The following is a 13,766-nucleotide window of genomic DNA, read 5'->3' on the forward strand; positions in this document are numbered from 1 at the left end:
GAGAGAGGCAAGCAGGACAGAGGTTCCGACTCCCGAGTCCTCCTGCTCCTTCACTCGCGTCCCCCCAGACTGGGCTTGGCTATCTTGGGGACAGACCCCCGCTATTGGTTGGCCTGGGCAGGTCACTTCATCTTCCACACCTACAAAAAGGCACGCCCCTGCCAACGTCCAAGGACTTAAAGCCTTTGCCCGCTGCCCTGCCCTATCTCTCCGAAGGCCCCGTCCCCGGAGACCGCCCCCCGTTTCTCGGAGGCCCCGCCCCCGAAGACCGGCCCTTCCCCCTGCGGCCCCGCCCCTCCTCTCAGGAGTTCCCGCCCCGACGCAGCGCGCAGGCGCGGCCCGTGCCAGCCCTACGGCGCCGCAGTGACGGGCGCCAGAGCCGCCGCAGCATCCTCGGTGTTGGCGTTGTCTTCCCTGCTCTGCCTCTCGTCTTCCTCCTCCTCTGACCGCACGATGGCGAAGCCGCTGACTGACAGCGAGAAGCGGAAGCAAATCAGTGTGCGCGGCATTGCGGGGCTGGGAGACGTGGCCGAGGTGCGGAAGAGCTTCAATCGGCACCTGCACTTCACACTGGTCAAGGACCGCAATGTGGCCACGCCCCGCGACTACTTCTTCGCGCTGGCTCACACGGTGCGCGACCACCTGGTGGGCCGCTGGATCCGCACGCAGCAGCACTACTACGAGCGCGACCCCAAGGTGAGGCGGCCCGAGGGAGGCCGGGGTCGCCTGCCCAGGGTCACTGCGCTCGTCCTGCCGTGCCTGCTGCCCCACCCCGGAAAAGGGCAGCCCTTGTGCCGGGCCTCTCGAGACACGGGCCCCTGGGAAGAGACAGCAGAGCGATGCACCTCTCCCAGAAAGACGCACGTAGGGCCTGTGTTGGCGGAGTGTCTTTAAATTGAGCACGGCCACCCTCTGTGTGCACCCGCAGCCCATCGGTGGTCCACGCCGGTGAGAATAGCTTTGGCTGGGGTCACGTCTCCCCCACCGCCTTCCCCTGGGGCGGTCAGCCAGCTTTACACAGACCTGGCCCAGTACTTACCACCCTACCACCCCGGGCGCAAAGCGGATCCGGGCTGTCCTCTACGGCAGACAGTGTAGGGTATTGTCTACACTCGGGGCCCCGGGGCGCCTAGCCTCCTCTTCCTCTGTTTAGGCCCCAGTCCACAGTCCTTTTGCGCAAGGAGCTCGGTCTTGCAGGGGTCTCCTGTTCCCCGCCGTCTCCTGAGCCCTGGAGTCCTGGCGGAATTTTCCAGCCTGTTTCTAGCCGTGTGCTTCTGTGATGGCTGCAGAGTCGGTGCTTCCTCCTCCCCTGACTCCGCCCCCCACCTTTTGGGGATTTTTTTTTGCAGCAGAGTGTGAGAGAAAAGGAGACTGGAACCGGGCCTGGGCGGTTTTGTGTTGGAAGGGGGTGAGCTCAGTCATCTGCAGGGGATTGTGGGCTTTTTTTTGGCTAGGCATTGATCGGAAGAAAATCATTGAGGATGCCTGCTAAAGCAGGGGTCAGGAGCTCAGAAGAAGCCCTCAAAGAAGTCTCTGTCTTTGGGGTTTCCACACCTCTCTTGAAGAACATTGTTGGGTTAAAGATCATGGAGATTAAGTAATCACGGAGGTTGTTACTTTTCATATTTTGCAGAAATTTATGTTTATGGCAGAAAAATACTAAATACACACAAAAAAAGTCACTGATGTGACTCCATTACTCTCAACCATATTAAAATGAAGGTGTATGTCCTTTCAGATCATTTTCTATTCTTAAATATAGGTACACATTTTAAAAAGTATATTGCGTATACAACTTTGTGATTTTTGTTTCATTCATTGACATTTGTAACTTTTTCAACAGCTTTCCAAGTTAGTAAGTATCATTGGTAGTTGGATAGGCCTGTCATAGTCTTGGCCGTCCACCTGCTGCCAGTTTGTTTGGGTGTTTTTACTTGCTCTTGACCACAGACAATTTTGTCCTTTCTACTATACTAAGGTAGAATGACTCCTGAAGAAAGGATACACTTGCAGGCCTGAAGCCAGTTTGCAAAGATTTGTTTTGCAGTATCCATATAGGCACTGTATAGTTGCTTTGTTGATATTATTTTAGAGTATTTTCATGAGGCATTAAAAAATGTTTAATAGTTGTTAAGAGTGAGATCATTGCTTTTCCATACTTACTGTGGAGCACTCTTTTTTCTAAAACAGAGATGGTAACAAGGACAGAGTTGTTAGAATACCAGCGAGGCTTCTTCACATTTAGTATGCAAGACAACATAGAAGTGGCACCAAGTGGCTAAAACAGGTTTTTAGAACAAGGGCTTAGGATGTCTTTGCCAGGGAAACTGGCCAAGAGGCTGTGCCTCCCCCAGAATTCCCTGCTGATGGCAGAGCTCTGATTTGCAACATCGGTGTTGTTGTCAGTGTAAGTGGACGACAAGGGTACAGCTTTGCATGCACATTCAAGGACATTTCTCTGGACCAGAACACACCTCAACACCTTGGGATTCCTCTTAGAGTGTTTATGTATAATTAGATCCTGAAAAGAACAGTGATGGGCTCAGGGATTATGGAAATGACCTTTCCTGAACAGAATTAATACCTCTAACAAAACTGGTTTCCTGATCATCATTGAAAGGTCTGAGTTTTGATTGCCTGCTGTGGTGGCTACAGGCGGAAAATTTTCTGTCTAGAGAAAATTTCTTTACAAACCACACAGCCTGTAAGTGGAAAGTTGTTTGCCTGTTCTGGGTAGGAAGGCCATTTTAAAATGGAAAATTGGAATTTAAGTGTTTCAGTCTGGCTAATTCATGTTGAAAAATAAGCTTCTCTCCTTTTTCTGCAGAAGTGTTATTTTGCTTGTAATGGACCAGAAATAAGCCCCACAAGGGTCCGAGCCTGACAGGAGGTAGGCTCCCAATAAAAATCCTGCAGAGCTTCACCCCAGCTTGGGGATGACCTCAGGGATTTGTCCCACTGCATTCTGACTGGGGGAGCCAGATGATCTATATTTAATACATTAGCATGCTTTTACTTGACTTTTTGTCTTTCAAACAATTATGGAAGTTCGTATGATTATTGGAAGAAAAATTGGAAAACAGAAAAGCCAGAAGGAAAAAATTAACTGTAATCACAACACCTAGTAAAAACATGATAAATGCTATAAACATTTGTGTTCTACATCTTTTTTTCTACCTTGGTAGAAACGCTGTTTTTATTACAAAAATAGTATCATGCTGTACCTCTTGTTTCAGAACCCTTTTTGGCCTTCTGTTTTTGGTAATAGCAGAAACAAATGAAATGCAAATGCTCAGGGAAAGATTTTTCAGGCAACTGGCCTGGCAAATCAAGTAAAAAAAACAAAAACAAAAACAAAAAAACCTAAAATTGAGAGGTTGGTGTTTGGCAGGAGGTAGCACTTAGTTCTAAAGATGGTTCAAGGATTCTCTGAAGTGATGGCAAGGTGAGGAGTCTGGGATAAAACTCCAGAGCTGGAACTCCACTCTGAATCCAGGAATAGAAAAGAGATGGATGGAAAGAAAAAAAAAAAAAAAAAAAAAAAAGAGAAGAGATGGATGGTGAGGGATGGCTCATATGAGTCCAAGCTCCTTTTAGTCCTAGCTTTACTATGCAGTTTATAAGACCTTGGACTTGGCTGGATTTCTTAACCTTTCTTGGCCTCAGTATTTTCATCTTAAAAATGACAGGGGTGGAGGGAGGTAGTTCATTTCTGAGGTTCCTTGCCATTCTAAAAAGTTGTGGCTTTGTGTTTGCTTATAAAATGTTTCCATTTTATGCTGACATTCCATCTCTATCCAAAAAGAATTGAAGAATGCCTAAGCAAGGCATGACACAGAAGGTTCAGATTAATTGAAGACCTCAAAGAGAAAGTTGGAGCCAGGGAATAAGAGTAGGGAAACAGGTTGCATTCAAGGACGATGTCAGGACACAAAGTGCAGACATAAGTTCTGGCAACCAGAGCAAATGGCAGCTCATGTCTACTTATGGGAGTCATGGGATCTCTGTGATAACTTCTAGAATGGGCAGGTGTGAGATATCTTCTGTGGGACTTTAAAGTGGATAATACACAATGTGGACAGCTGGCCTACTGCATCCCTATAATGGATGGGATAGTCTGTTTACTATGGCTCTTTCCCGTAAACTCATGGCATAGCCACAATAGTAGATTAAGGAAAATAATAGTGCACCACTACCACCATGGCGCCCAAACTGCAGTCTTAAATATTTCAAGTAAGATAATCATAATGAATACAATTAATCTTACTGTTTGGCTGGACCCTGGAGTTAAAGGAAGAAGATCTAGAGCAGTGTTTTTGCAGCCTTGTCTGCCCACAGCCGCGACTTACAAGATTTTGTTTTAATTAGTGGTGAGACCAGCCACCGGAGTCTTTTTAACACACCGAGTTTTGATATGTTTCCACTTGTCTTGTGACGTTGACCTTGTATCCCATGGGCAAGCTTTCCTGACACCAGATAGCTCAATTATTTTCCCTGGCTAGAAGCTTGACAAGGGACAGATGTTTTGTGTTGCTGATTAACCTGACAGCTCCACAAGTGGAAGGTAAGGTTAAACCATCACTTTATGAGATTAAGGAGCCTCTCAGAGTGTGAGCCATGATTTTTCATAGTAGACAGTTTGGCCTCTCAAGGGCTGTGATGGTTTATTTACTGCATCAACTTGGCTGGGCCACAGTGCCCAGATATTTGATCAAATACTATTCTAGAGGTTTCTGTGAAGGTGTTTTTTAGACGAGATTAACATTTAAATTAGTGGACTTTGAGTGAAGCAGATCACCCTCCACAATGTGGGTGGGCCTCCAGTCAGTTAAGACCTTAATAGAACAAAGACTGATTACCCCACCCCCCACATCATCCCTCCTCATCGGGAAGGGATCATGCCAGCAGACTGCTTTGGGACTCCAAATGCAACTCTTCCTTGTATCTCCAGCTTGCCAGCCTGAAAATCATGAGATTTTAGTCTCAGACCTCCACAACTGTGTGAGCCAGTTCCTTAAAATAAATCTGTATATACATATCCTGTTGATTCTGTTTCTCTGGAGATCTCTAATACCCAGGTGCCATGGAGGCTGCAGGGACCCTTTGTATTTTTATGAAATAATCATAACCTCGCATTTGAATCCTAGCCTTTTTTTTTCTCCCAATGTTTATCTATTTTTGAGAGAGAGATAAAGTGTGAGTGGGTGAGGGGCAGAGAGAGAGGCTGACACAGAATCTGAAGCACAACCTCCAGGCTTCAAGCTATCAGTGCAGAGCCAGATGCAGGACTTGAACTCATGAACTGTGAGATCATGACCTGAGCTGAAGTCGTATGCTTAACTGACTCAACCTCCAGGTGCCCCCCAGCCCTTTTTAAATGAGTTTTTACAAAATTGTATTTTATATGACTTCAGACTTTTAAATATTGCAGGAATAATACAATAAATTCCCATTCTTCATGCAGATTCCCTAAGCATTAAACATTTTAACACATTTGTCCCTTTCTATACATATTAGTACATTTTTCTCTGAACCGTTTGAAAGTAAATTGCAGCCTTGATGCTCCTTTACCCTTAAAAATTTGAGTGTGTACTTCCAAAAATCAGGGAGACTCTCTTAGACAAACACTGTGAACAATTAAACCCAGGACATGCACATTGACATGGTGCTGTCACCTGCAGATCTCATATAGCTCTGCCAGTTGCCCGACTAATAAGAAATACAAATAAGAAAACTGAGAGAACTTTGTCTTTTCGGATTATACCTAATTTTTCATTAAACAGACCAGAGCTTTAAGCCATTTAGAAACCTGCACATTCTGAGACATGAAACAAGTAATCAACAGACAATAGCTGGCTTGTCTTCTACCTTATACAGAATGGTGTTCTTAGGACATGGTAAAGGGAAGAGGCATGAACACAAAGTTAGCAAGGTAATCAGACCACAGAAGAGTTCGGTTAACTCCTTTGACAGGATCTCTGGGATTAGGAATTATATGTGATTTCAGTTCTAGCTGAGTGTCTTCTTGGCCATGAAACATCATTTAAAATGAAAGGTGAAAGAAGCTCAGGGTGAAAATGCTTACTAGTACCACACTAGTTATAAATATACTTTGACACAGTCCAGGTCACTTAACATAAATTGATTAGGCTCTGGCTTCTCTGGCAGTGATGAGACTTCTGTGATTGGCTCGGGAATGGGAGTGAGGAGACATTTTGTAGAGCTTAACAACATGGAAGGCAGGAGGCAGAGGATTATAAAAAAAGTTATATCATGGAGTGCAAAATAAATTTGTTCCCTGAAGAGCTGAGTGATCTCTGTGATCCCTATAAGTTCTCAAACTCTATTATTTTATTATATTTTACATTTTCCAAATTGACTTTGAGCAAACAGGCCTGTGTTCTAGTCCTAGGTACCAGTACCTAAAGTAAAAAAGGAAATCCGTGATCCACGGAATTTCTGCCAGTTACTCACCAGAAGCCAAATTTCCCTGTCACTTAATTCTAAAAGAACATGCTTGAGTGTGGCTCCATAGGTTGGGAGTATAAGAGATGTGGTAGAAAGTGTTCAGCATCCTTACGGCAAACATATTAGTGGTTTCATAAAGCTGTTGTCGGTGCGACCCTCCAAAAAGCCCCTCAGACACAGCAGAATGGGTGTGAAGCAGGATGGCCAGTGAAGACAAGGAGGAGCCTCAGCTGTCTAGCAGGTGAGAAGGCTGATGCCCCCTAGCAGTCCCCTCACTAGGCTGGCAAGGGCAGGGCTGCCCTGGTGCCTTTGGCGAGGCTGGGGAGCTCACCAGAACTGGCCTTATGTTGGGCCAGTGGTCTCTGTTCCTGTGTCCTGTCCAGGCCAGCTCTGTCTGGCAGGGAGCTGGTAGTCTGTGGGCGCCACTGTGCCTGCTCAGTCACAGCGAGATGGCTGGCACGTTAAGACATAACACAGAATCTGATAGACAGGGGGAGTGTTGCTGCCTTTTCCTGGGCACAGGATGACACGTCACTGGCCAGATCCACCTGTAGGACCAGGTTCTTCTCTTGATGAAAACAGTTGCATCAGTCTGTGTTTTGTTGCCCTGAGTGCTGGAGTTCTTTCTTTCCTTTTCCTGCAGAGTGTTCAGCACTTTCTGTTAAACAAAGACTCTAAATAGCCTTTTTGGAGAGGGAAGAGAAATTGGAGGTCTCTGAAAGTCCAGTTCTGTTCATGAATCTCCATTGTATAAAGAGCAAACTGAGGCTCTACCTGTTGCTTTTAAGCTCCAGCTCCGCAATTCGAGTTCCTTAACTCCTAAGATGTGTTAGGAGAAGACTACTATGTTGTGTATTTGCGTTGGTCATCTTTTCATCTCTTCATTTTGAGGAAGGAGTTTCTTTTGTGCTTTTCTGTGATGCTTTTGGTGTAGACTTTGCATGTAGTAAACCCAATTAAAAAAATTTAAGGCTGCCTCTAAGCCTCTTAACATGTGTTAACAGTCATATTGCAAGAAGGGACCATACAAGAAAGGTCAGCAGCCCAGTTCACACCCCAGGCCACAGGCCCCCAGAACTGCTGTAGAGGGTTTAAGGGGTCCTTGTTGCTCTCATGCTGAAGGAGGGGAGTGTCAGGTTCTTTGGCCAGAGTTCCTTGATTTGGGAGACCCTGTCCACAGTTGCACAGATGGTGGTGGGAGAGGCCAGGGGTGGGGTGAGAGGGATGGAAAGAGACTGGGCAAAGCCTGGGTTGGCCTTGGGCCTGCAGTAGCAGCAGAGTTTGGGGACACTGAGGAGCTGGCCCTTTGCTGGTGAGCCCCCTGTGCTTTTTCTTGCACCAATCCTGTGCCCTCAGTTGGTTCAGTCCAGAATTGCCACCCTGTTAATTAGGTTCCATCACTCTCCCTGAAAATCTGGCCCAGCAAGGGGACCAACATTGCCTGAGTCCACAGCTAGCCCTGTGTTAAACCCCAAACTAGACATGGTATTTCTCAGAGAGGTGAAGGGATCCAGGCCACCCTGCTGGCCAGGCCAGGAACCAGGATTGGACCCCAGCGTGCATGGTTCAAAAGTGTGTGCATTTCCTTGGGCAGCCCCTCTGGCAAGCCTTCTTCAGTTTAGTTTTACTCTAAACCATCTTAGGGAAACTGAGGAAAACAAATTCAACACATTTGAGGAAACTATAAAAATTCTTGGAACAAATCACACAGCAACAACAGACACAGGCCAGAGTGCAGGGCTCTGGCTGGGTGGGTGTGCAGCAGTGCCTAACCTAGAGCTGACCATGGCCAGTCTTTGGGTGGGTGCTGTCCAAGGGAGCCCTGATGCTGCTCATATGCAGAGGTGCATTGGGAGGCTGCCTGGAACTATTAGCAGAATTAAATAAGCTGCTGAGCCCTTGACATCTGTGCTCAACTTGGAAGGAAAATTAAAGACTGGAAGATCTTTTTTTTTTTTTGAATATCATTTTGTAACTTATTTATTTATTTATTTATTTATTTATGAGAGAGAGAGAGAGAGAAAGTGTGTGTGTGAGTGAGGGAGGGGCAGAGAGGGAGAGGGAGAGAGAGAGAGAGAATACCATGAGGGGCAGAGAGAGAGAGAGAGAGAGAGGAATGGAGAGTGTTGAGCCCAAAGCGAGGTTTGCCCTCACCCAATGCAGGACTCAAATTCATGAACTGTGAGATTGTGACCTGAGTCGAAGTCAGATGCTTAACCAGCTGAGCCACTCAGGTGCCCCAAGACTGAAAGATCTTAAGACAAGGTCCAACATTTTATGCCTTACACAAACAAAGATAGTCAAGCTCTTTTCATAGTGCTAGTTAAAAATTAGAAACTTTAGCAGAGATCAAACTACAGCTTTAAAAATACATAGTTCCAGTTAAAGGCAACATGAAAACATTTTGATCATATTCCTGAGTTTCCAACTTGTCATAAAACCTCTCCAGGGAGAACCCCAGAAGTAGGTATGTGGGGGAGAAGTGAGCCTTCTTGTGTACATAGGAAAAGGGCATGATTGTGCTTGGAACCTTCACTCACACTCTTCTCATACAGCTGGATTTTGTTGGGCTCAGTGTGTTCTCAGTGGTTACTAAGCCCTGTGTGGAGGGAGGGGCACCATAGTGCTATGGAAACCCCATATGACAATAACTCAGTTCAAGTGCAGAGTAAATAGCGTCCGGGAAGAAGCAATGGGCCATGAGCAGTAGTGACAGCAGCTGTACTCAGAGTGGCTGTAGATTCACTCACTGCGCTGCCAGGTTTGTGATTTCAAGGGCATTGGAATCTGGGCAGTAACTGAGAAGCCATACATTCAAATGATTGAAAAAGAAAAGTCTGTCAAAGACTGAACTTGCCATGGATTTTATTAGTATGTATGTATGTTCTTTGTATGTATGTATGCTTAGATTTATGTATAGAAAGTTTTCTTCAGTTATATACTGAAAAAAATGTTTTTATTTTTTGAAGTTTATTTATTTATTTTGAGAGAGAGAGAGAGAGAGTCCTCCAAGCAGTCTCCCAAGATGGGGGGCTCCAACTCACAAACTGTGAGATCATGACCAGACCTGAAGTCTGATGCTTAAATGACTGAGCCACTCAGTCACCCCAAAAATGTTTTTAATGTTTTATTCAGTTTCTTTTCTCAGGGACGCTAATTTTGCTGATGTTAGCTATTCTTTGTCTTCCATATGGATATTTTCCTCTCCAATCCTTTTCATGCTTTTCCCCCATTTTGTCCGCTTTTCCAGCCAGGTTTTTATTTCCATCTTTCCCTTTGTTTTGCATTCAGTGGTGCCTCCATTTCTGTAGTAGTTTTATCTCTTTTTTATTTTACTTTCCTGTGCCTGGTGCAGTTCTTTTGGTACTTTATTGGTGTTTCTTGATGTCTCAGATTAGTCTGTATTAACAAATTGTATTTGCTCCATGGTAAATGCTAGTGTTCTTTACCCCTTTTGTTTCCTGTTCTTTTTTTCCTGTTTTAGATTTCAGGATGTAGATCCTGAGTTCCATCTCCTTGAGTAGAAGGAATTCTTCCTGAACCAGCTGTTTGCAGCTGGATAATGGGGCAAGGGCCTGGTGTGTGCAGCCTGGAGTGAGCAGCTCTTCCTTGGGTCCCAGATTTATGAGTGTGTGCATGTGTCTGTGTGTGTACACACATGTGAGCGTGTGCATGTGAGTGCACATGTGCAAATTAATGAATTATGTACAGGTGTGATTGCATGTGTGTGAGTGCATGTAAGCGCACACATGTATGGCTGTGCACACAAGTATGTGCATCTGTAGGTGTGCATGTGTGTGTGTGTGCATGAGTGCATATGAGTGTAAAGTACTTTATCCTTTCCTCGACTTCAGAAAAGCAGAGACCAGCAGTGAACAATCACCCTGTCCCCACCCTGCAGCTTGGTGGTGAAGATGTACAAGGGTCAGTTTTCCAATTTAGTTCTACCTGTCCTGACTTTCCATCAGTGAGTTTTTGGGAGAAGTGGGCAGAGGCATTTTTGTTCCACCATCTTTACAACTGCAAGTATTCTACTTAATGTACAACATTTATAAAATTTTGTGCATTATTTTTACTATTTTATATTTTTTGGTAACAGCTTTAAGATAAAATTCAAATAGTATGCAATTCACCCATTAAAAGTGCACAATTCATTGGCTTTGGTATAGTCACAGAGTTGGGCCATGGTCACCACAGTCAATTTTAGAACATTTTCATTACTCCAGAAAGAAACCCCACAGCTTTTAGCTGTCACCCACTGTAAACTTCCTATACCCCTCCCTACTTATTAGGGAACCATAAATCTACTCTCTGTTTCTTTAAGTTTGCCTATATTTTATAAATGGAATGATACAATGTATGGTCCTTTGTGACTGGCTCCTTTCATCTAGTGTAATGCTTTGTAGGTTCTTGTTTGTTGTAGCATGTATTGGTACTTGATTCCTTTTTATGGCTGAATAATATTCCATGATATGAATATACCACATTTTATTTATTCATTCACCAATTGATGAGCATTTGAGTAGTTTCTGTCCTCTGACATACAAGTTTTTGCATAGACATAGGTTTTGTTTCTTCTGGATACATGCCTTGGAGGAGAACTGCTGGACCACATGCTAATCCCTTTTAACTTTTTGAGGACCTACCAGACTGATTTCCAAAGCCACTGCTCCATTTTACAGCCCACCCTTCATACCCCATGTATGAAGACTCTGATTTTTTTCAAATTTTTTCTAACATTTGTTTTCATCTGATAACTTTTTGATTATAGCCATCCTATAGTGGATGTGAATTGATATTTCATTGTGGTTTTGATTTGCATTTCCCTGATAAGGGTAATGTTGGGCATCTTTTCATGTGCCTGTTGGCACTGTGTATTTTCTTTACCAAAATGTCTGTTCAGATCCTTTGCCCAACCACCTTGTCTTTTTTTTTTTTAATGTTTATCTATTTTTGAGAGAGAGAAAGAGTGCAAGTGGGGGAGGAGCAGAGAAAGAGGGGACACAGAATCCAAAGCAGGCTCCAGGCTCCCAGCTATCAGCACAGAGCCCAATGTGGGGCTCCAACTCACAAACCATAAGATTGTGACCTGAGCTGAAGTTGGAAGCTTAACCGACTGAGCCACCCAGGCGCCCCCCCCCCCCCCCGCCCAACTTGTCTTTTTATTATTAAGTTGTACGTGTGTTCTACATACAGCTTCTCTCATCAATTATATGATTAGCAAATATTCTCTCCCATTCTATGGGTTATCTTTTAATTTTCTTCATGTTATCAAAAGTTTTTAACTTCAATGAAGTCTAATTTATGTTTTTTTCTTACTTGTGCTTTTGATGTCATACAAAAGAAACCATTGCCTAATCCAAGGTCATGAAGATTTACTTCTGTTTTCTTCTTAAAGTTGTATGGTTTTGACTCTTGCATTTAGATCTTTGATGTTCTTTGAATTAATGTTTGTATGTGGTGTGAGGTAGAGGTCCAGCTTTATTCTTTTGCATGTGGATATCCAGTTGTCCCAGCACCATTTGTTAAAGAGATTGTTCTTCTGACTAAATGATCTGGGCATGATTGTTGAATACCAGTTGACCATAAATTTGAGGGTTGATTTTTGGACCCTATATTTCATTGCTCTGTGTGTCCATACTTCTGCCAGTACCACACAGTCTTGCTGACTATAGTTTTGTAATAAGGTTTGAGATTAGGAAGTGTGAGTCCTCCAACTTTGTCCTTCTTTTTCAAGATTGTTTTGACTCGTCCAGATCCCTCACATTTCTGTCTGATGGATCCACCTAATCCACCTAATGAATTAGTTTGTCAATCTGCAAGGAAGCAGCAGGAATTCTGACAGGGATTGTGTTGAATATGTTGATCCATTTTGGAAGTTTTGCCATCTTAACACTGTTAAGCCTTGCAATCCACTGACATGGGATGTCTCTCCATTATCTGGTTCCTTTGCCTGTATATTTTGCAAATGTGGAACCCCTTTCTTCCTGGCTCACCCTCTATGGCTGTTTTATGGTTCTGAGGAGTAAAATGTGAAGTAATGGTATAAATGCAGCTATAAAAGCCCAGAGAGCAACACTGCTGAAACAGCAAGTGGATGGCCCATGGCCACAGAGTTTTTTCAAAAGGTTTCTAGTCAGCTGCTGGTCAGAAATCTAAACGTAGTATAAAAAAGACACTTTAAGAGAGTCACTGCATGGAACGTGGGTTTCAAAGCCACTCAGGCAGGTCACCCTATGTGGGCATTCCAGTAAAGCCCTGACAAGCCCTCTCTGCAGTCTGTGGAAAGTGAATTCTCTCTCTGCATTCTGCAACAATAGGGAAATTGATTTTTTTAATTGTATTTTGAACATTTTAACCTGCAGGAAAGATAAAACCATAGTACAGTCAGTACTTCTCCATGGACTCACATCTGAATCCAAGACACACATTCTCATCATTATGCATGTGTACACACTCACAACACACCCTTTTTCAAGGCTTAGTTTTGTTTTTTTAACTTTTCCTTTAGGAGCAACATTAGATTTTCAGGGGGCCACAAACATAGTGTGGAGTACCATGTAGCCCTCCCTCAGTTTCCCCTAATATTAGCATCTTGCATGACCACAACACAGTTATCAAAGTAAGCTAGCACTGGCTCAGCACTTTCTTCACATTTTTGACCAGTTTTTCCTCTAATATTGTCTGTCCCTGGACCAAATCCAGGGCCCTCTAGTTATTATGTCTCCTTAATCTCCTCCCATTGGCGATGGTGGTTGGTCTTTCCTCATCTTTCACAACGTTGGACAATCTGATGAATACTGGCCAGGGAGTTCATAAAACAACCTTTAGTTGGTGCCCATACAAGGTTTTCTCCAAATTAGTGTGGGTTATTGAGCTTAGAAAGAATACCTCAAGCCATGGAGCCCCCTTCTCATCACAGCGCATCATCACAACCCATCACTGGCGATGTTAACCTTGTCACCAGGGGAAGGTGGTGTCAGCAGGTTCTTCCCCTGTGAAGTTACAGGTTCCCTCCCAGACTCACCTCAGCCAACTCACCCTCAAGGGGGAGGGGATTGAGCACCACCTGCTGGAGTGAAGAATATCAGAGAATTTTTTGACATTTGTTAAAACCACATGGTAATGAGTATATACTTTGGGGGAGATATTAGAGGCTGTGCAGATAGTAAAGCTGTGCCAGCTGGCTTCAGAGTTCAGCTGTGGCTATTGTCTGCAGCAATTACACTGTGCTGTTCTCATGCTGATTTTCTGTTTCGCTTGTTCCATCTGCATGCATTCATTGGAATTTATCTGTG

General features: G+C 44.2%; 1 protein-coding gene across 1 annotated transcript in view; it reads left to right on the plus strand.

The window, feature by feature from the left end:
* The first annotated feature begins 328 nt into the window (after positions 1 to 328).
* The window catches only part of PYGB (glycogen phosphorylase B), a 58,778-nt gene continuing 45,340 nt past the window's right edge, over positions 329 to 13,766 (plus strand). The window contains exon 1 of the mRNA XM_030310242.2: positions 329 to 696. Coding sequence (XP_030166102.1) covers positions 454 to 696 — 243 coding nt within the window. The 5' untranslated portion in view covers positions 329 to 453. The remainder of the gene's footprint in view (positions 697 to 13,766) is intronic.

The sequence above is a fragment of the Lynx canadensis genome, chromosome A3, assembly GCF_007474595.2.
Source record: "Lynx canadensis isolate LIC74 chromosome A3, mLynCan4.pri.v2, whole genome shotgun sequence".
NCBI classification, from domain to species: domain Eukaryota; kingdom Metazoa; phylum Chordata; class Mammalia; order Carnivora; family Felidae; genus Lynx; species Lynx canadensis.